Source organism: Stegostoma tigrinum, chromosome 1, assembly GCF_030684315.1.
Source record: "Stegostoma tigrinum isolate sSteTig4 chromosome 1, sSteTig4.hap1, whole genome shotgun sequence".
Taxonomy (NCBI): domain Eukaryota; kingdom Metazoa; phylum Chordata; class Chondrichthyes; order Orectolobiformes; family Stegostomatidae; genus Stegostoma; species Stegostoma tigrinum.
The window spans coordinates 38001807-38027309 of NC_081354.1; the positions used below are offsets into that span (position 1 = coordinate 38001807).

The 25503-nt window shown below is 41.1% G+C and overlaps 2 protein-coding genes across 18 annotated transcripts in view; one reads left to right on the forward strand and one right to left on the reverse strand.

The window, feature by feature from the left end:
- The window catches only part of LOC125450836 (protein regulator of cytokinesis 1-like), a 190390-nt gene that overhangs the window by 156388 nt on the left and 8499 nt on the right, over nt 1-25503 (forward strand). The window lies entirely within an intron of this gene.
- The window catches only part of rapgef2b (Rap guanine nucleotide exchange factor 2b), a 387135-nt gene continuing 363542 nt past the window's right edge, over nt 1911-25503 (reverse strand). For 15 of the 16 annotated variants that reach the window (XM_048527135.2, XM_048527035.2, XM_048527046.1 and 12 more), the window contains one exon: nt 1911-3561. In XM_048527135.2, coding sequence (XP_048383092.1) covers nt 3536-3561 — 26 coding nt within the window. In that variant the 3' untranslated portion in view covers nt 1911-3535. Of the gene's footprint in view, nt 3562-17326; nt 17452-25503 lie in introns of those variants that run through there. The other variant, XM_048527016.1, reaches the window with a different exon arrangement.

A 25503-nucleotide genomic window follows, 5' to 3' on the forward strand; every position in this document is an offset into this window, starting at 1 on the left:
GGCAAAACTTTTCTGTTCTCAAAGGGACAGGTGTGGCAACAAACAAAATGGTGATTGAGTGACAAAGCCAGAAAGTTTCATGATTTACATTGAGGTGACTGGGATTCAGCAGCTGTCAACTTTTGCCCAAGCTGCATGGAAACAAAAAGTGTTTTATATAGTAAGTAGATTAGTTTTTGTCTGCTTTCTGATTTATCAGAAAATGGTGGGTACTGTGGCATGACTTGTACATGTTCAGTATGTTAAATCATGACAGTGTTGAGAATGGAATTCTCCAAAGTTTTACTTGATATCATTGGACATGCTGCAATTCCTAGCATTGTGTGATGAACAGCGATGGACTGTTAACAATTAACGTGGTTGCTTACACTGCACTGTGCTTTGCATAGTTGCTTATTCATCCTCTGATGGGGAAATATGAATAGCAGCATTCTAACCTACAAAATGGGAGATTGTTAGTCATAATTAATTAATTATTCTGAATTCTTCTCCTCTTAATTTTTTTTCTTTGTTGTCCCATTTCCATTTCCGATCCAACAGAGGACAAACAATTCCATTTCAGTCTCTTGAGATGCTGTTCAAACACTAATAATTCTGAATGTTCACACAAATACATACCGACAGGTGGAAACAGACCCAATGCCGCAACTGGGAAATAAAATCATCTACACGCTAAACAGACTCAAACAGACTGGACAAATCAACAAAGCAGGCTACCTAAAAGTGAAACCTAAGGGACAAACAGCCCCTCAATTCCAAAGGTATATAAACCAGAAGTACCCCTCAGACCCATAGTCTCTCTCCCAGGCACACCAACAGACGGGTTAGCCAAGGAATTACAAGTTGCCGGAAAAGCTCAGTAGGTCTGGCAGCATCTGTGAAGGAGAAACAGAGTTAACATTTCGGGTCCGGTGACCCCTCCTCAGAACTGATGGTGGCTGGGAAAGTGTCAGTTTATAATGCAGAAAATAGGGAGTTGGTTGGGACTGTTGGTGAGGGTGAGATCCAGATCCATTGCCAGTTCAATCAAGTCCATGATCAAGAAAATTTTGTTCCCTGGCAAGCTGGAGATGGATGCATGGAATCGGTACTGTTTCCGGATTCCTTCATCCATTGGGAAAATCCAACATTATTTCAGCTTCAACCAGTATAGTGAGTCAATTATATTATATTATTCATGCCTAACTAATATCATAATTTAACCTAAATATCATCACTATTTAATACAACTAAAGCTGAATTATGCTTCTAGATTTAATTAAAAACTTTTCAAATAAAAAAATCTGATAAAAATACTGGGCTATGTCCATAAACTGTCTAAACTTCTTAAACAGAGTAGAAAATACATAACTTGCTGTGTTACAAAAGTCATTTGAAGAATTCTTCTTACATAGCCCTGAACCTGATCATTTCTCTTGAATGAACCTTGTTTGGAAATATTTGATGTGCTACTCCTCTGTATTCAAAGCAGATCTTAACCATTACTTCCTTTAAACTGTTAGGCATACCAAGGTCAATGTATGGGAGCAGCAGTGGTAGACATCACTACGCTCTTTGACCAATAGTGTATGGTTGACAGTACATGCAAACTAGAACCAGGTGCTTTCACTTTGACAGGATGTGTTTGCCCTTGAGACTGACCCCGTTTTCGTTTTAAATGAAGTGACTTTTCGATACCTGATTGGATGATTTTTGACATGTTTTTTCTCACCATCTTGAATATTTTTGGAACTAAAATCTTCAAAGAAAGTGTAAAATAAAACTTTTCAAATATTCCCTTCTAGGGTTTATGTACTTGAGATTAATTCTTAATTTCTCAAAATTCCACTTTCATTCTGGAGGGTTAACTACCATGTGTTCCACATCCTATGTCCCGAAAATATGGTTATAGATTTCCATATTGACATGACAACATTTCTCAATTATATTTATTCCCAGCTCTGTATAAACTGGATGTAGAGGCATAAACATAGTACATTTCTACCATTTTCAACAAAAATATAACCATTATGTACAATTATTGTATTAAAAATACAAAAGGGATACAGACTCCACCAATTGTCTTTCTAAAAGACATACAGGTACAAGTAGTATCAAAAGTATGAGGAAATCACCAGTTAATCATACATTTTGCACTTAACATCACAGATTTTTTGAAATGAGATTAGCAGTTCTATGTTCTACAATTACAGTTAGGTTTATATTATTTGTGCAACTCTTCAATATAACTATGATTTATTTCATCTGCCTATATGCACACAATGTCCATTGACTGTTTATTGAAACTGGCAAATTATGCATAATACAATTACATTACTAATGCATAACTGACATGTGGGGTATTTGCAAACATGGAGGGCCTGACTATGATTATTTTATGACAATTAAATAAAGCACTGATGTTTTAAGTACAGTGAAAACACTGCAGTCTTCAAATGAAACTAAAAGTTTACCTACTGATCAATATGATCAGCTGAGTTCAGTGGAAAATAAAAATTAAGAGTAGCTATTTCTCACATTTGAGTACTACTCAGGTTGGCAGCCTTCATTACTGGATGCCTGCAGAAAGACAACAAAAATGCTGTTGTCAGTTCAGTATTCTGAAGGTTTAAATAGCAGCAGAGGATGGTTTGCTTTGAAGTGTCAGCCTTCATTATAGACATGCAGCAATATTTCACGTAGCATTAAATAGCTTAACCTCCTTGTACATACTGCAGATAACAAAGGCTGGAACATGTACTTAAGTATTCAAAAAATAAATTGAGCCATATTTAAAAAAAAAAGCCTTGGAGGCCCGATCATCAAGTATAACTTCTGACAAAGGGAATAACTAGCCAGCATAATTATGGTATTCAGAATGCCATCCACTGCACTTCAGTTACTTAAAATACTCTCTCAAAAACCCTACAACCAAAATATATTAGTTATAAGTGTAAATAATACTGTAGTTGCAGAGTTGTAGCATTTGTTCTTTTCTAAAGCAGTATTTAATCAAAAATGTCAACATAAATTAAAAATTATCTGGCGCTGTGCCCAAAAGTGAATGTAACATCTTCAAAAATTAGCTGAAATTCAAAAAACATTGCTGTGATTTGTTTCTTGTTAAAAATGTCACTTTTTTGTTTAAAATGACTGTGCACTAGAATGGCTAAAAAACATCCAATAAAAGAATTGTAAAAGTTCTAGGCTGATGAAAAGCAAGCACCAAGCGGAACTCCTTAGTGAACATAACAAAATCCATACACTTGTGCACAGTTCATTGCGGTAGTAACAGGAACAATCTGTAGAGTGATTTCTGTGCATTTAAAGCGACACAGTTCCAAAGTGCCAGGACAGTTTCTTCACAGTATTCCACACGCGGGGATAAAAGCCCCATGCTGCTTTAAGGCAGGGAAGGAGGCAAGTGGCATCAGTAATTTAATTCAACAGAGTTCCAAGGTTCCTACATCTGAATGGTCTGTTGTGCTGCCCAAAATGTAGCTTGTGGTATCATGAAGCAACCAAAACAAAACAAAAAGCAGGTAGTGATCTCTGGTCAGACTGCAGAAACTTGCTCATCTTCTGTTAAAGAAAATTAAACAAAACATCAAGTTAATCTACTGATAAATAAAATTAAAAGAACACAGCAACAATAGCATTTAAAAAAAAATAAACACTGCTGCATCAATATGTTGCACCAGAATATGCAAGTGACTTTATTTGTTCCATGTCTTGTGATTTTCCAAAACACAGTTCATTCAGTGCCCTTTGAGTAGGGAAAGGAAGTTTATAAAAAGGTGGCCAATCATTTTCATCCTCATATGTAGATTCTGACAAGGATCCTGGTAATGTTTTGTTAACAGAATACTCTAGACTTTAATCTAACACTTCTAATAGCAGCATAATACTGGAATCCAATAGGAACAAACAACCTTAAGTCAATACACATGACATAAACTTATGGTTCACTCACTGGCGAAGAGGTTTACAAGATTCCACAAAAAGCCTGCCCACTGCCACCCCATCCACCTTTGTCCCAATTAATGATTGCTCAAGAGTTGGAGGTGTTCAGGGATGGAGGAAGCCCATCTCTGGTCATCTCCCTCAATGGCCTCCTTTCTACTTTCGGCACTGGTTCCCTTGCTGCTGTCAGGGTTATGGTGGAAGTCCAACTCATTTATGTCGGTTAGGATGAAACAGTGTGGTGGGATGAAACGTTCCCCACTTAGTCTTCCAGTGGTGAGGCAGTTTACCATCCTGTCCATTATGCCAATATAATTTTAAACATTTAATTTACATAATAACAATGACAAATTACCTTAACTACCTAATGTCAACATTTCAATCAAAAATATTTTGAAAAATGTCTTGACATTTCCCTCTTTTTGATCAATTATTTCACTTAAGGTGAGGTCTGTTTGTAGCAAGGCCATGAAAGATGCTCCACTCCTGTATAAAACACTCTCAAAGTAGAAAAACAATGCACTGACTAACAAGGTCAACTATACTATATGCCTACCTTATCCACCTATCCCATTCCTGCAAAGATCTATGGGTATGCACATCAAGGTCCTGCTGACTCTCAGCACTACCCAGGGTTTCATGTATTTCTTTGCCTTGTTAGTTCTCCATAAACGTGTCACCTCACACTTTTCCGGATTAAAGCTGCACCTGACACTTATTAATGTATAGCATAGTAATCACCATAGACATTACCATGACAAAGCCTCTATATGCACATACACAGATGCCATTAAGAGTAAGGATATGGTTAACACTTTGCTTCACATCTTCCCCAAAATCCATACTTCCCACAGTGGTTAACCTCATTATCTAGTTACACATCTTTCACATCTCCTATGCCCAGTTTTTCACAGGAAAAGTGTGTGAGACATTGTCATTAAACTTTTTGAACATTCACAAAGTTTCTTTGTTGGTTGTGGAAGGTTTACAGATTCCAAATAACTTCCTTTTTGATCTCTGTCCTAGTCCCTTGTCATTCATAGCTGTTGTCTGGGACCACATATTTTTCTTTTATGGACTTCAGACTTGAATGTCTTCAGTTAGACACTGCTCTACAGCTGAAAGACCAGGAGGGTTTTGCAATGTAGAAAATGCAAATGGCGCACAGTTTTACGTTTACAAAGCTATGTTTTTATTTGGAACAGTGAAATTGTTCAATTAAATAATCAGAGCAGTATCAGGGGCATGAGAGTTAAGGAAAAACTGTCGGATGACTGCCCTCTGATGAAGGGTCCCGACCCAAAATGTCAAGCTTTTCTGCTCTTCTGATGCTGCTTGGCCTGCTGTGTTCATCCAGCTTCACACTGTGTTATCTCTGATGACTGCCCTCTGTTTTGTTCAGCTGCAATTTGCTACACACCAGTGGGATCCATTAAGAGAACCAGGCACAGCCAGCAAGAAGCATATTTCTCTTTTCTTCTCGGAGAGTGAAAACACAGAAAAACCAAGAAACTTAAATAAAACTTAAAATTCAAATACAGGAAAACACCAAAATCCACCTGACCAATACTGAATCAAAGAATGACCACTGCGCTGCAAACACCAGCGTGCCTGTATTGCTAAAATCAGAAAGCCATGAGAATTAACTCTCCATCTTGTGGTCTGGACTTTTAATGTTCAGAACGTTATTTCCTCTGCTGAGATTTTTCCAATGGCTCGGCCCCAGGCAACTGTGTGGGAGTTTGCACATTCTCCCCGTGTCTGCGTGGGTTTCCTTCAGGTGCTTCAGTTTCCTCCCACTATCTAAAGTTTAAGTGGATTGGTCATGCTAAACATAGAAGATACGAGCAGGAGGCAGCCATTCGGCCTTACGAGCCTGCTCTGCCATTCTTCAACATCATGGCCGATCATCCAACTCAATAGCCTAATCCTGCTTTCTCCCATAACCTTTGATCCCATTCGCTCGCAGTGCTATATCTAGTTGCCTCTTGTCCATAGTGTCCAGGGATGTGTAAACTAGGTGGATTAGCCATGGAAAATACAGCAATAGGGAGTGAGTCTGGGTGGGATGGTCTTTGGAGGGTCAGTGTGAATGTGATGGGTAAAATGGCCTGCTTCCAAAGTACAGTGATTCTACAATATTTATATTGAAACATTGGTCTTTTACCTGTCTTATTTATGAATGAGTGAGTGCGCTTGTTGTTTCAAAGGGTATTGTTTTAATTGCCTAGTGGTAGATTAGTAATCCTTGTTTTGTTCCCTGGCACTTGATAAATAATTAGAACATGTCTAGATGTCGAGAACAGCTGTGTAAACTGATTATCTTCATGGTTTGATCGAGTACTTACAAATTTGTGATGGCTTGTGGAATAGTGGCACTTAATTATCTGCACAGTCTTCTCAACTGGGTCATAATACTGTGGGATCACATTTTCCAACTGTGGATCAAGGTATGCAGGCCACCCAGCTATTGGCTTCTTCTTTATTGAGCAAAATCAATGTTTATTTGAACCATACCTGTTGTTATTCAAGGTAACATCTTGGTACAGGAGCTTCCCGAGAATCAATGTCTCATGTTGCTGATCACTGAGCTACCCCTGGACAATCTATTCCAGTACAGGCAGGTGGCTATCACTGGCTGAAGGCATAATGCTGGCCTGCTCTGTAATGATCTTTCTGTTTAAATTTTTCTGTTTGTGATCTGACACGTGCGTGGGAAAGGGAGGGTAAAAAGTCTGTTTGCAGTCTTCAGTCTATCAAAAGCCAGCACGGATGAGACCATTCTGCAACAGGCAGAATGGCCACTGAGTAGGGCTAACCTTGTCATTCTTGGGAGATTTTACACAGTACGTTTCCCTTTCTTGGTTTCACTATTGAATTGAAGCAACCTGGTCTTGGGATGAGGTCGGGGTGGGGAAATTTTAAAGCTTGTAAAATCCACATTCAGACCATTGGATTGAAGGGTTTCCAGGTGGAATAGGAGGTGCTGTGCCTCCAGCTTCTGGGTGGCATTGTTGTGGCACTGAAGGAGACCCAGAATGGATATGTTGTCCAAGGAGTGGGAGGGGGTGTTGTCATTTGTTATGAACTGAGCATAGGTGCTCCACAAAGGAGTCTCCAAGCCTCTGCTTGGTTTCCCCAATGTAGAGGAGGCCACATCGGGCATAGCGGAAACAATATACCACATTAGCAGGTGTGCAGGTGAACATCTGTTTAACATGGAAGGTTTTTTTGGGGCCTGGGATGGAGGTAAGCAGGGGAGACGTGTAGCACCTCCTGCAGTTGCAGGAAAGGTGCCGGGGTAGTGGGACGAGTGGTGAGCGTGGAATGAATGAGGGAGTTGCGGAGAGAGTGGTCCCTCTGGAAGGCAAATAAGGGTGGGGAGGGAAATATGTCCTTGGTGGTGGGGTCAGATTGCAGGTGGCGGAAGTGGCAGAGAATGACGTGTTTAATCCGGAGGTTGATGGGGTGATACACGAGGACATGGGAATTCTGCCTTTGTTGTTATTGAGGGGAGGGGGTGTGAGTGCTGAGGTGCGGGAAATGCAAGAGATGCGGTCGAGGGCGTTTTCAACCACTGTTGTAGAGAAATAGACTGATTACTGATCCAGTGAGACCACTTACGCACTTGTGATTGATACATCGGCCATTATTATAGCTGGAAGATCAAGTACACAGTGTATAAGGGCCTTGAACAAAATAAGCACATCTTTCATTTGACCAGATCATTGTTGTTGATATCTGTCTTCCTCCCTTTTTGAATAAAGGAGTTACATTTGCGATCGCCCAATCTAACATGACCTTGCCCCAAATTAGGCACTTTTGGAAAAGTAAACAATTCAATCTTCTCATTAGCCGATTCCTTTAACACACTGGAATGAAGTCCATCAAGACTTGGGCACTTCTCAGACCATAACGCCAACAATTTACTTCTTACCACTTCTCTGGTGATTGTAATTTTTATTCTCTATTCCATTTGTTTATTTTTAATTATCTATTTTCCAGACTCATTTTCTGCAAGACTTTTTTTTAAAGTTCTTGCCCTTTTAAAACATTTATAGAATCTCACTATTTGTTTCATATTTCTGGCTAGCTTTCTCTTGTACTCTAATTTTTCCTCTTTTTATAAACTTTTAAGTCAGTGTTTGTGGTTGATTTTGGCCAAATCTCTGATCTGTCCCCTCTCCCTCTCTCTGCACAGATCACTGAATGTGGCAGTGCAGTAGATAAAGTTGTAAAAAAATACTCATAGCATACTTGCCTCCATTGGAAGGGGTACTGAGTAAAAGGATAGACAAGTTAAGCTGCATCTTTATAGAACTTTAGTTAGGCCACACTTAGAATATTACGTACAGGTCTGGTCACCACACTACCAGAAGGATGTTGATGCTTTGGAGAGGTTACAGAAAAGGTATACCAGGATGTTGCCTGGTATGGGGGATTTTAGCTAATGGGCAGCATGGTGGCTTATTGGTCAGCACTACTGTCTCAGAGCACCAGGGGCTCGGGTTCAATTCCACCCTTGGGCAACTGTCTGTGTGCAGTTTGCACGTTTGCCCTGTGTCTATGTGGGTTTCCTCTAGGTGCTCTGATTTTCTCCCACAATCTAAAGATGTGCAGGTTAGGTGGATTGGCTATGCTAAATCACCTATAGTATCTAGGGTGAAAATGCCGGGATAGGGTAAGTGACGGGTCTGGGCAGAATGCTCTTTGGCGGATTGGTGTGGATTCAATGGGCCGACTGGACTGCTTCCATGCTGTAAGTATTCTATGATTCAATAGAGAAATGTTTGATAGATTGAGTCTGTTTTCACTGCGACGCAGGAGGTTGAGCAAAAACTGAAAGAAGTTTAAAAGATTGTAAATGGCATGGTTAGAGCGGAAAGTATAACTTTTTTTCCCCAGGATGGAGGGATCAATTACTAGAGGATAAAGGTTCAGGGTGCAGGGGGAAAAGTTTAAAAGAGAGTTGCAAGGTAAATTTTTCACACAAAGGGTGGTGAGTACCCGGAACACACTGCTCAAGGTGGTGGTGAAAGCAGACACAATAGTAGCATTCAAGAAACACCCAGACAAGTACATGATTAGGAAGGGAAGAGGGATACAAATTCTGTAAGCGAAGACACTTTTAGTACAGAAGGATAAAATACGTCACCGCAGGCATGGAGGGTCAAAAGGCCTGTTTTTGTGCTGTACTGTTCTTTGTGCTCTTTTTCTTTGTTCTCATTATAAGCTTTTTCTTTAGGTTTAGTACTATCTTTAACCTTTCTAGTTCACTACAGATAGAAGTTTATCCCTTGGAATTTTCTTATGCGTTGGAATATGGCACTGATGGCTTGCTTGCAGAGCTGGCTGGTTATCATACAGGCATTTCATCACCATGCTAGGTAATATCATCAGTGCGGCCTCTGATGAAGCCATGCTGTTCTACTCCATTAGGTATTTTTATGATCCTATCTATTAGGTTGGGTTGTGTCATTTCCAGTTCTGTCCTGTATGGATACGGGGTCTAATTCCACGTTTGTTGATAGCATTACGAGTTGAAAATCAGGCTTCTAGGAATTCCCGTGCATGTCTGTGGTTGGCTTGAGCAACAATGGTCATGTTGTCCCAGTTAAATTGATGGCCTCCACTGTTCAAGTGCACTGAGATGAGGGCAAGTTTGTTGTCATTTTGCTGCTAGTTGATGTTCTGATGGCTAGTTTCCTTCTGGTCTGGCCAACGTAATGTTTGTTGCAGTCATTGCAAGGTATTTTGTAAGCTACGTTGGTCCTGCATGTCATGGTATGGGGTCTTTTTTCCTTCTGAGCGTTTGTCGTACTGTGGCTGTGGGTTTGTGCGCTACCATGATTGCTAGTGGTCATAGGAATCTTCTTGTCAGTTCGGATATGTTCTTGATACAGGACCAGTGTACTGGGGCATACCGTGTCCACTTGGTGTTGTCTACCTCATAGGCACCTGTGGATGAAGTTGTTGGGATATCTGTTGTTGACAAAGACCTTGTACAGGTGCTCTTCTTCCGTCCTGCATAGTTCTGGTGTGTTGCAGCAAGTTATGTCCCGTTTGAATAGTGTCCTAACACAGCTTCGCTTGTGGACAGTGAGGTGATTGCTGTGGAAATTGAGAATTTGGTCAGTGTGTCTTGCCTTCCTATATACTGTGGTTTGGAACTCCTCATTAGTCATTCGTACTACCCTGACATCTAGAAATGGAAGTTGACTGTTGCCTTCCTCTTATCTCGAAAATTGATCCTGGTGAAAACGTTGTCTCCTCCACAGTTCTGGCTGTATGAGGGGCAGGGTACTGCGTCCCAGTCTTTGTATGACTGCCTCTTCAAAACTCCTGAGATGGGTGACCCCATAGGTGTGCCATTGATTTGTATGTATATTTGGCTATTAAAGATGAATTGTTGGATTATGTGTATTTTGCATATTCTGAAATATCTTAAATGTCTGCTACTGCATCTCTGTTGAGCTATCCCTAAACCAAATTTACCTATTCACCTCAGCAGCTCTGTTCTCATGCTGTCATACTCCTTTATTTAAATTTAGAAGTATCTGATCAGCTTTGCTGTCAATCAAACTGAATACAAATTTCTACAATATTCTGGCAGCACTTTAACTTTAATTGTAAAATTTAAGAAAATTACAATTACAGACTGAGCTTGAGACAGCAAATATAAAAGTTTACTGATGTGGTTATGAGTTATTACTGATCACAAAGTAAATTTCCTTCACATTGGCGAGACCAAGCACCAACTGGGTGCAATAAACCTCCATACTGTCAACAAGAATGACTGTGGCCGTCTAGGAGCTTGCTATTTCAATAAATCATCTTGCTGCTATGCTAACATTTACATCCTGGGCCTATCAATGAAGTTCAATACAACCTGGAAGAAAATCTCTTAATTTTTGCTTAGATACTTCACCACCTCTATAAATCAACATTTGGTTCAACAAATGAGAGCACAACCTCTAACCTCCATCTTGATTATAGAACCACACCAGCAGTGTTTTCTTAGTTTTATTCTGAGCAGAATGGACTTTTTCCTTTCCAGATCTGTCATTTGCACCTATTTTACATTTTTATCTCTCATTTACCACCATTAGCACACTATTTGTCTTCTGGCACAGAAGAATTGGCCAAAAAAAAAACCAAAAATCACGGAGTACCATACCTCTCACAAAAAGAGCTTCATGACAAAGTATGTGAAATGATCATGTGATACCAACATGGAGAGTCTTTTGGCACTAACATTGCGCATGTTCAGGACAAAGGGCACAAAATGATCATGTGATGTCAAAGTGTAATCCTCTGCACACTGATGGAACTGCATTATAGCCAACACGAGTTGGCATTTTAGAAACAGTGCTCCCCTATTCATCAGTCATGTCATAGCCACTTCGCTTTGCCGGAACATGTGTTATAGCAGAACCGACTATGGGCTTTTGTTTTTAACTTTTACTTAAAAAAGTAATCTATGTTAGCTTCTTTAGTTAACCACAGATCGTGGGTCCTCCCTTGAGGACTTTCCTTTATAGGACCTTATTTTGAGATAAGGTCATAAATGCCTGTCACTGTATCTGTATTGATCCATCCCCTGGCCTAGTAGGCCAGTTCATTTCAACTATCTTAGTTTTTGTGGCCACACAGTTGTTCTTTTTATGTTTAAATCACCAGTCCAGAATCAATCTTCCCCCTCATCAAGTTGGATATAAGATTCAAACATATTGTGCTGGCTGATACATAGGGGTGCCTTGACTAGAGGTTACTAATTAATCCTGTCACATTACATGATACCCAAGACTAATTTCACCTGCCCTCTGGTTGCTTCCAAAACATGCTGGGGTAAGAAACTTTCAAAGGCATTTGATGAACTCCTTATCTAGGCTTCTACTGACACTCTGACCTTTTTGTAGATACTGTTAGGGTAGGGAGACAATTCCCACCAGCAATTTCTTTGCCCTATTATTCCTCATCGCCATCCAAACTGATTCTACACCTTGATCTACTGAACGAAGGCCATCTGCAATTGTTCCATAAATGCCATTCTCAATTAACAGTGCTACTCTTATACTTTTACCTAGCTTCCTATTTTCCTTGAATGTTCTATACTCATCAATATTCAGGAGCCAAACCCCATCATTCTGAAGCCATATCCCTATAATGACTACTGTATGTGTTTATTTACTTCAACATGCACTACCAATTTGCTGACTTTGTTATAAAAACATAGAAAAATACAAGCAGCAGTAGGTCCCTTGAATTTGCATTTCCATCCAATATGATTATTGCTGACCATCCAACTCAGTAGTCTATTCTTGCATTCTCCCCATACCCATTGATCCCTTTAGCCCGAAGGACAATATCTAACTCTTCCTTGAAAGCGTTCAATATTCATTTGAACAGTGATTTTACGCAACTCTATTTGTGGGTGTTGGGGCGGTTACTTTTGAAATTTTGGACTTGATCTGTGTGTGTGGCCTTTCAGTATTCTCGAGTAAGATATTCCCCATTGGCCCTGTGTTCTACCATCACGTCCAGGAATGGGAGCTGTTTATTTGTTCTTTTCTTCTTCTCTGGTGAATTGGATGCCAGGGTTTAAATAACAAGTGGAAAAACACAACAATGCTTCATTGGAGGCTGCACTGATGATGTTACCCAGCAGAGTAATGAAACGTCTGCAAACTAACGAACCAGCTCGGTGACCGAACCAACCACAGCATACACAACCCAAGCTACAAATCTACTCAAGAATCTTAGACACCTACGAGTGCAACGTGCCCAAATTGGCCTGGAAATGGGAAACCTATGCTAAATGACAGAGCAGAACCCACAAGCAACTCTACTTCCTGCACGGATGCCTTAGAAACCAGGTATGACCGTGCAACGTTAGATATAAACCTCCAATCCACAACCCACAGACAGGTTGGACAGCAAAGCACAGTGGCCACAGAATGGTGAAGGTAATAATTATTGACTCCCACAACCAGCTGCACAGATATGACAGGGAAGTTACACACCAAAAATCCCGACACTTAGAAACAGCCAACCTGGACCGCAACATCCCCGTCAGTGGTTGAGAACGCCCTCGAGCGTGTCTCCCACATTTCCCACAACTCAACCCTCACACTGCCGTCCCCCCCAACCGCAATAAAACCCAAAACAGAATGCCCCTCGTCCTCACATACCGCACCACCAGCCTCCGGATCCAACACATCATCCTCTAACACTTCCGCCATCTACAATCCGACCCCACCACCAAAGACATTATTTCCTCCCCATGCTTATCTGCCTTCCGGAGGGGCCACTCTCTCCGTGACTCCCTTGTCCACTCCACACTCCCCTCCATCCCCACCACACCCGGCATTTTTCCTTGCAACTGCAGGAAGTGCTACACCTGTCCCTAAACCTCCCCCATCACCTACACCCAGGCCCCAAGAAGACTTTCCACATCAAGCAGATGTTCACCTGCACACCTGCTAATGTGGTATACTGTATCTGCTGTACCTGTTGTGGCCTCCTCTACATTGGAGAAAGCAAGCGGAGGCTTGGGGAACGCTTTGCAGAACACCTATGCTCGGTTCGCAATAAACAACTGCACCTACCAGTCGCGAACCATTTCAACTCCCCCTCCCATTCTGCAGACGACATGTCCATCATGGGCCTCTTGCAATGCCACAACGATGCTACCAGAAGGTTGCAGGAACAGCACCTCATATTCCGCTTGGGAACCCAGCAGCTCAATGGTATCAATGTGGACTTCACAACCTTCAAAATCTCCCATCCCCCTACTGTATCCCAAAACCAGCCCAGCTCGCTCCCTCCTCCCTAACCTGTCCTTCCTCCCACCTATCCCCTCCTCCCACCTCAAGCACCACCTCCAAGCCTCATCCCGACCTCTTGAACCTGTCCGTCCTCCTTGGACTGACCTATCTCCTCCCTACCTCCCCACCTACACTCACCTTTATGGGCTCCATCCCTGCCTCTATTGCCTCCCCACCCATCATCTCCTCTATCCATCTTCGATCCACCTCCCCCTCTCTCCCGATTTATTTCAGAACCCCCATCTCCTTCCCCCATTTCTGAAGAAGGGTCTCTGCCCGAAACATCAGCCTACCTGCTCCTCTGATGCTGCTTGGCCTGCTGTGTTCATACACCTCTACACCTTGTTACCTAACCTGAAGTGGACAACAGGTTTAGAATGAGCCATTAACATTATTCAATAAAAAAAAACCAAAAGACAAATCCTACAAGAAAAACTAGCCAAATTAACCCATCAAAATGACAGCCCAAGTTCAGACACTTGGATAAGAAACCTATCTGACAGAAAGCTAACAGACACAGAAAGCTGTACTAAAACATGGACTTAATTACAACCACAGAGACGCTAACAAGACAGAATTCCTAGCCACACTAGAATCCACACTGAAGACCAACAGCGTCAATGAGGAAACACAACAAGTCATAAGACAGAAAGCCATCTCACGACTGATGAGAAGGAACTCTGAACACATCAGAAAGGAAGGCCCGAGAAGGACTGAAAAAAGATAAAAGCATCATAATCCTACCAACAGACAAATGGCGCATGACAGTAATTCTTAACAAACAAGACCACCTCACTAAAGCACTACAAGCAGACAGAAATACATACCGACGGGTGGAAACAGACCCAATGCCGCAACTGGGAAATAAAATCATCTACACGCTAAACAGACTCAAACAGACTGGACAAATCAACTAAGCAGGCTACCTAAAAGTGAAACCTAAGGGACAAACAGCCCCTCAATTCCAAAGGTATATAAACCAGAAGTACCCCTCAGACCCATAGTCTCTCTCCCAGGCACACCAACAGACGGGTTAGCCAAGGAATTACAAGTTGCCGGAAAAGCTCAGTAGGTCTGGCAGCATCTGTGAAGGAGAAAGAGTTAACATTTCGGGTCCGGTGACCCCTCCTCAGAACTGATGGTGGCTGGGAAAATGTCAGTTTATATGCAGAAAATAGGGAGTTGGTTGGGGTAGGGAGTAAATGATAGGATAGGGCCTGAAGAGAGAGAAAGGCATTTGGACAGACAAAGGAATTGCTAACAATCAGACTGGGAGGGTGAATAGTTGTTAATGGGAACTGTTAGTGACTAACAACAGGTGGTGTGTAATGGCAGGCTACATGGTAACAAGGCCTGGTGTGTGGCGTGGGGGGCTGGGACATGGGAGAGTTTAGGCCCTGAAATTATTGAACTAAACATGGAGTCCAGAGGGCTGTAGGATCCCCCAACAGCAAATGAGGTGTTGTTCCTCCAGCTTGCATTGGGCTTCACTGGAACACTACAGCAAGCCACAGACAGAGATGTTGGCCAGACAGCAAGGTAGTGCATTGAAGTGGCAGGCGACAGGTAGTTCGGGGCCTTTTTTGCGAACAGAACGTAGACATTCTGTGAAGTGTTCACCAAGTCTACACTTCATTTCTCCAATGTAGAGGAGACCACATTGTGAGCAGTGAATGCAGTAGACTAGATTCTGGGAAGTGCAGGTAAAATGTTGCTTCACCTGGAAGGTTTGTTTGGCCCTTGGATACTGGGGAGGGAGGAGGTAAATGGGCATGTGGTGCATCTTTGTTGGTGACAGCGGAATGTGCTATAGGGCCGCGGGGAGGTGTGGGGGTGAAGTAAGTGTGGACCAGGATGTCCCGGAGGGAATAGTCCCTGCAGAAGGTGGACAAGGGAGGTGAGGGGAGTGTGTGTCTGGTGGTGGCATCTTGCCACACCCTGCTCTCTGGCCAATATCTCTGTCTCTGGCTTGCCTGCATTGTTCCAGCGAAGCCCAACGCAAGCTGAAGGAAGAATAACTCATTTTCCGCTTGGGGACCCCACAGCCCTCCGGACTCAATACTGAGGTCAATAATTTTAGGGCCTAAACTCTCCATTGTCCTAGCCATGCACCACACACACACTCCCCCCCCTCCGCCCCCCAACACCAGGCCTTGTTAGCATACAACATGCCATTACACACCCGCTGTTGTTAGTCACTATAGTCCCCATTAACAACTATCCACCCTCCCAGCCTGATTGTTAGCAACTCCTTTGTCCGTCCAACTGTCTTCCACTCTTTGGGCTCTATCCTATCACTTACGCCCTAACCTACCCACCTCCCTATTTTCTGCATATAAACTGACATTTTCCCAGCCACCATCCGCTCTGAGGAAGGGTCACCTGACCCGAAATGTTAACTCTGTTTTCTCCTTCACAGATGCTGCCAGACCTGCTGAGCTTTTCCAGCAACTTTGTTTTTGTTCCTGACTTACAGCATCCGCAGTTCTTTTGGTTTTTATGGATCTGATATGTGGAAGACACTTATGTCATTATCAAACGGACTAAACTGGAAGAAACAAATCTACTTATAAGCAAAAATTTCACCTGCAAATTTACCAGAGAAGAATAAATGGTTGAACACAGAGCCAACAGCAAATTTCTGACCAAAGTATACATAAAGGCCACACTCATGGATTAAGACCTAAATTCAACAGTAACCATCTTATACCCACAAATGGAGTTGCATGAAAACACTGTTCAAATGAGCCACAACACACTGCAGCAACCCAGAACTAAGCCAAAGTGAAGGAGAATACTTCCACCAGGTATTGAGAGACAACAGATACTCGGACAGCTGGGTCTGATGAGGCCTGTCACACAAACAACAACAGGAAGGTACGGTCTGCCCCGACACACTTTGTCACATTACCATACATCAAGAAAATATTCGAACTGACCACAAGACTCTTCCGGCCATAGGACATCGGAGTAGCACACAAGCCTACATCAACCCTATGCCAACTGCTAACTCAAACCAAAGACCTCTTACCCACTATGGACTGAGCCAATGTAATATACAAGATTCCATGCAAGGGCCGTGACAAACGTTACTGTGGACAGACAGGAAGGAAGCTGTCCTCAAGAATACATGAACACCAACTAGCAAAAGGGTACAACCAATACTCACTTGTCTCCACACAGACAAGGAGAATCACCAGTTCGATTGCGACAACATCAGGATCTTAGGACAAGCCAGAGACAAGGACCGGAAGTTCTGGAGGCCTGGTTCTCCACCAAGGCCATCAATAAACACGTAGAATTAGACCCTATTCAAGTAAAGAAAAGCCAGAAACGAGGTAATCAACTCCAACGGACCCCAGAGTTTAAGTAAAAATTGGGAAAACACAACAACGCTTCATCAGAGGCTGCACTGATGATGTTACCCAGCAGAATAATGAAAAGTCTGCAAACTAACAACTTGACAAGCAAACCAACCACAGTTCCCTCATATAAATCATTAATAAGTATTATGAATAGCACAGGGCAAAGAACTGACTTACGTGGTATCCCCAGTAGTAACTGGCTGCCATTTGGAGAAAGACGCGTTTATTCCTACTCTTTTTTTCCTGCAACCAGCAAGTTGTCCACCAATATTAATGCAGTTGTCCAATCCTCGTGCTTTAATCTTGGATGCTAATCTCTTAAATGGAACATTAAAGGAAGTCCAGATAAACCATATCTACTGATTTCCCGTTACAAACTCTACTAGTTACATCCTCAAAATGCTCCAGTAGATTTGTCAAGCATAATTTTCCTTTCGTAAATTTATGGTAACTCTGTCCAATCCTGTTTTCCAATAATTTCTGCTCCTAAATTTTTAATAATGGATTCTATCATTTTCGCTACTGATGTCAGAATAACTGGTCTAGAATTTGGTTTTCCCTCCACTATTTTTTACAATAGCGGGATTACATTAGTTCTCTTCCAATCCATAGAAACTCTTCTAGGTCCTACAGAATCTTGACTATGACCATTAATGTATCCACTATTTCTAGAACAGTTCAGGTGTAGACTGGCCAATAGTACAGTCTCTTCTTTCCCCAGAACTGGTGTCTACAGCCCATGAACTTGAACCCATTTCTGCCATACCAGTCTTTGAACCATGCAATCATCTGAATGCCGGGACTGCATTCCCAAGATGATGTGAAGAGCTTTGGCATGCAGAAGAACTCAGTTTGTATCATTGGACAAGACTGTAAACAATGTATTATTGATTAATGGTTTGAAATGGAACTCTGGGAAAATGTAACTCAGGCCTCTTGTGACGAGTAGGACAGAGGTTTATACAAGTATAGCTTATTGATGATAATCGTACTCGTGAAACTCTGAGGTGGAAGCTGCTGTCAGATAGGAATCCAAACCTAGTCTCCACACAAATAAGAGCAGTGTGTGAAACTGTGTAGCTACGTAATGCCACCTGCTGCAGTAACATAGTTATATGCGGTTGTACAAGACACATCTTTGTTGCACTGACTGAAGTTAAATTTTCCTTTTTATGTGTACGATGACTTTTTCTATTAATTCAATTTTCTGTTGATTTTGATCCATTCTGACGCAAAAGTTACAAAAACTGAAATATTAATGGAAATTCCTTCAACTGATGAGGGGGTCATTTGATAAATTTGGTTACTTTGGTTTATGGCTTGCCTCACAGCCTTGGTGACAATTTTAGTTTGGTCATCTCATCAAACAGAGGAAATAGTTCTCACCTGCCATTTAGAATTTGGGCAGGAACCCGGTGACATCTCATTCTTAGCCTAGTCTGACAACACCAAGTTCAAACACAGGTTTTTACTACCTTGAGATTAGATTAGACTCCCTACAGTGTGGAAACAGGTCTTTTGGCCCAACAAGTCCACAACACCCCTTACAGCATCCCACCCAGACCCATTCCCCTATAACCCACACACCCCTGAACACTACGGGCAATTTAGCATGGCCGATCCACCTAGCCTGCACATCTTTGGACTGTGGAAGGAAACCGGAGCACCTGGAGGAAACCCACACAGACACGGGGAGAATGTGCAAACTCCGCACAGACAGTTACCCGAGGCTGGAATCGAACTCGGGACCCTGGCGCTGTGAGCTAGGACTAAATCAAAAACTCACAAATAGGTCAATTATCCCGCCACAGAAATGATATTACTACTCTAGTGTTTGAATTTTGAATAGTTATAATTCTAATAAGTAACTGAAAAAGGGCACCATGAGAATCTTATTAAACCTTGGGTGGGTAACATTAAATATTTAAACTCGATACCAAAACTATACTGCAGTTATACAGTCATACAGCATGGAAACAGATCTTCAGTTCACCCTGTCCATGCTAAACACCATCCCAAACAAAACTAGTCCCACATTCCATGCAATAATGTGTTCATATTATTTTCTACTTCAGTAGTTAAGCAACTTGAGCAAATGATTTTTATCAAAAGTGCAGGTGTTACCCAAGTTTTTGGGATATTTTCATTCCAACATCTGCAATTGTATCAGAGTGGTTTCTACAAGTGACAGAGATATGCATGTACAGTAGAAATAATAATTAGTTACTAATACGACAAATTCATGGCAGACACAACATTATGAACTTTTTTTTAAACAGAATACTTCAAATTCAACAACTCATCTATTATGTGGTGACCTTTCTTCAAAGGCCTCAATTGTACCTGGTCACTTTGTGTTCCATGAAATTGTTGATGATTAATTGCATCTTATGGTTCTACTGAAGTCTCAGGTGCAATTTTTTTTCTCTTCCTCTGTGTTGAAAATTTCTTGGGTAGTATTATCTGTATCCATTTTTTGTATTCGTAAATTAATGGAATACAGAGCTTCAAGAGTTGCTGGTTGAAAGCATTTAATTCTGTATAGGCAGCCTGTGTCAGAGTGGCTTTTGAGAGGGAGTATCAAGGCAAATTGGCAAAAACGAATAACTATAACTTAGACTTAAAGCAAGACTTAAATGAGATCTGGTAACTCATTGTGTCATTAGTATCTGAGGGAGGAAATGCTGAGAAATCTATAAGATTGATCTTCTTTGTATTTGCTAATAAATGTGCGCTGTGGGAAGATCAGTCTATTAATCATGTTTACCACATTAATTTTCAGCATTAGAAAAACACCAAATTCTTCTTAACCGTGGGAGACAGGGGCATAGTTCACAAAAATATGATTACCACAATAATGTAAACCCTCTTTCTATCAAGGACTGCATGATGTCAGGACCTTTAAAATGAGGGAAAATAAATCAGGTCAGGAGCCAGCCTCATGAGTATGCAGATCCACGAGTAACGAATCTGTGTATAATGAAGAATGATGTATATGTCTTTAAGATTGTATTATTGCCATTTGTTCAAAACCATGGAATCTTATTGCTTCACTCTCAATTATTCCTCTGAATTCCTCACTTTGTTGACTTTACTGGCTCCTAATCAGGCAATATCATAGAATGTGCAGTCTGTCCAGAAATGTAACAAACCAAATTACGGTTAATGATTCTCCCCTAAAAGACATCGAAATACCTTTGTCGCAAGCAACCAATCTCTTGAGGTCATGGCTATTTCTTTCTACCAATATATCCTTCCCTCCTTGATAAGACTTTTTGTTTATTTTAGGTATTATGAACAGTGACTTTTACCATTTTTAAACACTTTGTCTTTCCCTTTTATTCTTCTGAGAAGCGCCCACAATTTTAACTTTTTCACAATTTTCTGTTCGAACCTGACTGCTGTTCCCTATTCTAACAAGGTTTACCATATGATACAACTGGGACGAAGCAGTCTTCTCTTGTGAACTTAGGATGATAAATATATTTCAGCAAACTTTTATTTATCTACAATGTTCATTGCACAGTATCGTCAGTTAAAATGAAAAGCTCCATGCTCATCAACAGAACAAAATACTGCATGAGTGTTGGATACTCAGTCTAGTATTTCAGTTTCAGCAGTGAAAAAGTGGCGGGGCCGGGGTGGGGGTAAACTTATACATTGAGTATAAAAGCTGGACTGTTCTGATGCAGTAGTAGGGATCCCATCTTTCTACCAGAAGACCTGGGTTCAGGTTCCACCCGCTCCAGAGGTGTGTCAGTGTGTCAACTCTGAACAGGGTGATTAGAAAATATATAAAAGTGAACGGCTGGCATGATTGTGGGTGGTCATCATTTTGAAATACAAGGACAGAACTCTGTTAATTCATAATAAATGAATGTGATGTGCTTTCTTGAATAAACTATCTGTACAAACACACCAGAATTAAAATGTTTTGAAAATATAAGTCATTGCCACCAGAATTTGCTGGAGACTGGCCATAAAGTCTCACTAATCTTTGCAACATAACCCAATTTATTTGATAAAAACTGAAAGAACTGAGGATGCTGTAAATCAGGAACAAAAACAAGTTGCTGTAAAAGCTCAGCAGGTTGGACAGCATCTGTGAAGGAAAAAAAAGAGTTAATGTTTCAGGCCCGGTGACGGCCACCAGGCCCGAAACATTAACCCCAATTTATGGGATTCTTTGTGCACAATTATAAAGGTCCTGGTATGAGACTGACTGCTCATGCAAGCAACAATAAAATGGCTGAGAAAAGAGGTTGACATATACACAGTGATATTTTTGGGCTAGAAGATTGTGGTTGCACTATGAGTCAACCTCTACGTCTCAATCTACAGTAAAAATCTTGCATTTCACAAGTAGGACTCAAATATTTTGGCTAAATCGTTCCAGTAGTACTCCTTCAATGGAAATGAATTGTTCTTCAGAAACTCATTCACAGCACAGAAGTAGGCCATTTGACCCACTGAGTTTAACCCTGATCATCGTGAAACAATGCTACGCTAACTTAGATTTTGTTTCCTAAATCATATTCCTCTTTACCTTTTTGTTCTTTGCTTTCTGTTTTCCATTTCCTGTTCTTTTTTAATTTTGTCAATTTTCTTTTTTTCTGCACCTGGCACATGTGCGCAGAGGAAGAAAGGGAGAAAGAGAGAGAGAGAGAGAGAGAGAGAGAGAGAGAGAGAGAGAGAGAGAGACACACACACATTACATACAAGGAGATTAAGATGAACAGATAACCAGCCTCACACCACACAACGAATAAATTAGGGGAAGAAAGAGGTAGGGAGGAAGGTAGTGAGGTAAATAAATAATGATGGCAAAAACTACAACTACTTTCAATTCTGTATATAAAAATCATATATTAGGAGAATATAACAACACAAGTGTGGAGAAAAATCACAAGAATATGGCTTTGCACTGGAAATAATGGAAGGCAAAGACAGAGTGTGCGACGTGTTAAAGGCACTTGCATACTTAAGCCACAAACATTTAAACATGCCTGGAAGCTATCAATAGAGTGGACCAAACAGAAAGTGCAGTTGAGGATGAGGATGCCTTAATGTTTTGATGTTAAGGAGACAGAAGTTACAAGTTGCAAAGCACTTGGCAGTCTCCATTGATGGTGGTTGTTTAATTTCACAAGTCTATTGAAAGTACCACATTTTTGTTTACAGATGCCCTAGTCTGTCAGAATTTATATATGTCAACTAGACTCATGAATGTAAGTACCACTTCTATTTGTTTCAGAATAAGAAGGCTTTGAAGAATAGAAAAATTATTAACCGTTTTGATGTTTCTCATTTAATATAGCACCTACTCACTTTCAGCGACTATACATATCTCTGCCTCAGTAAATGTGTGGCACTTCCATAACACAAACATGTCTCCTTCAATTTGTATTTCTTTTTCATCTGCACAAGAGAATGTGCACGTTTATTTCTCATTCCTATAATAACACTGAAGACAGCAACTAATTTTAGATTCACAGAGTGATAGTGTAGATAAGATCCTCGGGCCCATCGAGTCTTTAACTACGACTAAAGGTGCGCTAGTCACAATTTCCTGCACTTGTCCCATATCCTTGAATATTATGATATTTGAAGTGCTCATTGAAATATTGTTTTTAAAAGTGTAAGGCCTCCATTACCTTCCTAGGCAACTGTGGCCAGATCCTGCATTATTCTAATAAAATCTGCCTTCTCCAAATCCAAAGCCATCTTTTGCAGGCCATCTTTTACTTTGTTCAGAACAATTTAAACCGTACTGTGTTGTGGTTACTCTTGCTACAATGTAGAACTTAGAATAGTACAACACAGTACAGGCCCTTCAGCCCATGATGTTGTGCCGACCTATTATCCTACTCTAAGATCACACTACTCTGCATACCCTACATTTTACCATCGTCCATGTGCCTATCCAAGAGTCATTTAAATGTCCTTAATGTGTCTGACACCACTACCATCACCAGCAACGCATGCCACACACCCATTACTCTCTGTGTAAAGAACCTACCTCTGACATCCCCCCTATACCTTCCTCCAATCACCTTAAAATTATGCCCCCTCATGATAGTTACTTCCACCATGGAAAGAAGTCTCTAGCTATCCACTCTACTTATGCCTCACATCATCTTGTGTAAATAATGTCCCCACACTGCTACACTGAACACTTGCCTGGCTTCCTTCCCCAGAACTGGATTCCCCATCCCTGGTTGGGCCTTCTACGTATTGATACAAAAAACTCCACTAGATTCATTTGAAGGAATTCACACCCTCTAAAACGCTAACACTATGACTGTCCCAATTTTGTAGGAGACAGTGGGTGGTGGTGAAAGATTGTTTTTCAAACTGGAGGCCTGTGAGCAGCAGGGAACGGTACTGGGTCCACTTTTGCTTGTCATTTATATACAGAATTTGGATGAGAAGATGGGAGGCACGCTTAGTAAGGTTGCAGATGACAACAAAATTGGTGATATAGTAGACGTTTAAGAATGTTATCTAATATTTCAAAGAGATCTTGATCAATTCAGTCAATGGGCTGAGGAGTGGGTTAAATTTGGATAAATGCAAGGTATTGCATTTTGGTAAAACAAACAAGGCCAGGACTTATGCAATGTTATGGTAGGCCCTGGGTAGTGTTGTAAGAGATCTAGGGGTTCAGGCACACAATTTTTTGTAATTTGTGTCACATGTAGAGAGAGTGATTAACAAGGTGTTTAGCACATTTTACTTCATTGCTCAGACCTTTGACTACAGCAGTTAGGTTGTCATGTTGAGGTCTTACAGGACTTTGGTGCGGCCTGTTCTGAGTACTGTAGTTCTGACTGCACCGCTTATAGGAAGAGATTTATTGAATTGGACAGGGGTCAAAAAGATTTACCAGGATGTTGCCAGGAATGGAGGATTTTGAGTAAAAGGAGGAGGCTGGATCGGCTGGGACATTTTTCCCACTGGGGCACAGGAGATTGAAGAATGACCTTATAGAGTATTATAAAATCATGAGGGGCATACAGAAGGTGATTCGCAAGGATCTTTTCCCTACGGTGGTGGAGTTCACAACTAGGGGGCATATATTGAAGGTGGGAGGAGACAGTTTTACAAGGATATGAAGGGCAACCTTTTTACAGAGAGTGGTTTGTGTGTGGAATGAGGAAAAGGTGGATGCAGGCACAGTTACAATATTTGGATAGGTACATGAATAGGAGAGGCTTGGAGAGATATGGGCCAAATGCAGGCAAGTGGGACTAGTTTAGTTTGGGAACATGGTGGGCATGGACTAATTGGACCAAAGGTTCTGTTTCTATGCTATATGACTATAATTTATATTAGGGATTTTCAACTTTCCCAACATAATTACCCAGTTATTACTCTTACACATCTCTGTGGATTGTCTGCAGATTTGCTCCTCTTTTTCTTGCTGACTCTTGGGAAACCTATAATACATTCCCAAGAAAATAGCTGCCCCTAAACATTCTTAAGTTCTACCCACAAAGCTTCATTTGAGGACCTTTCTAAGATATCATCCCTCCTTACTGCAGTAATTGACTCTAATTAACTGTTCTACACCAACAGCCTTTTTACACTCTCCTGTCTCAGGAACACAGAGATGCTGCACTTAAGGATTACTTTTGATTTCTGAAAAGTAAGTGTGAACAAAGAACATCACTAATTTTCATAATTATAAACTGATTGATCAGTTACAGAATTAGTTGAAATTGTATGGAATAAAAGGCCATAAAGACATTAGAGAAAACAGCATAAAAATGTAAACTTGCCTGTTTAACCTCTCAAGGCTATATCCTTAGGAGTAAGGATAGTCATTAGCCCTTCAATCTGATGAAGGGTCTAGGCTCGAAACGTCAGCTTTTGTGCTCCTAAGATGCTGCTTGGCCTGCTTTGTTCATCCAGTTCTACACCTTGTTATCTTGGATTCTCCAAGATCTGCAGTTCCTGTTATCTCTAGACCTTCAATCCCGCTCCACAAGCGGGATTGAATCTGGTTCCGATCTGGCTGTGGACTCAAATTCACTTTCCTCCCAGTACCTAACATTATTTGAATAAATTCAATGACCCAGTTTCCATGACCAACTCAAAACAAAAATCAAGGAATGAAGATTTTGATTTCTTAAACCATGGTCTCTGGTTCTAGACTCACTCCTCCACTTGAAGAAACATCATTCTGGTATACCACTCTCCCACCCTATCAAGTTCCCTCAGCATCCTATGTTTCTATATGGTCATCCTTTATTTTCTAAGCTCCAATGGCCTAACTTGTTTAGCCATTCTTCAGAGGACAAGACCTTCAAAGCTGGAAGGAGTTCAGTATATCCTCTCTGCAGTGCTTCTATCTTTTTTCAAGTTAA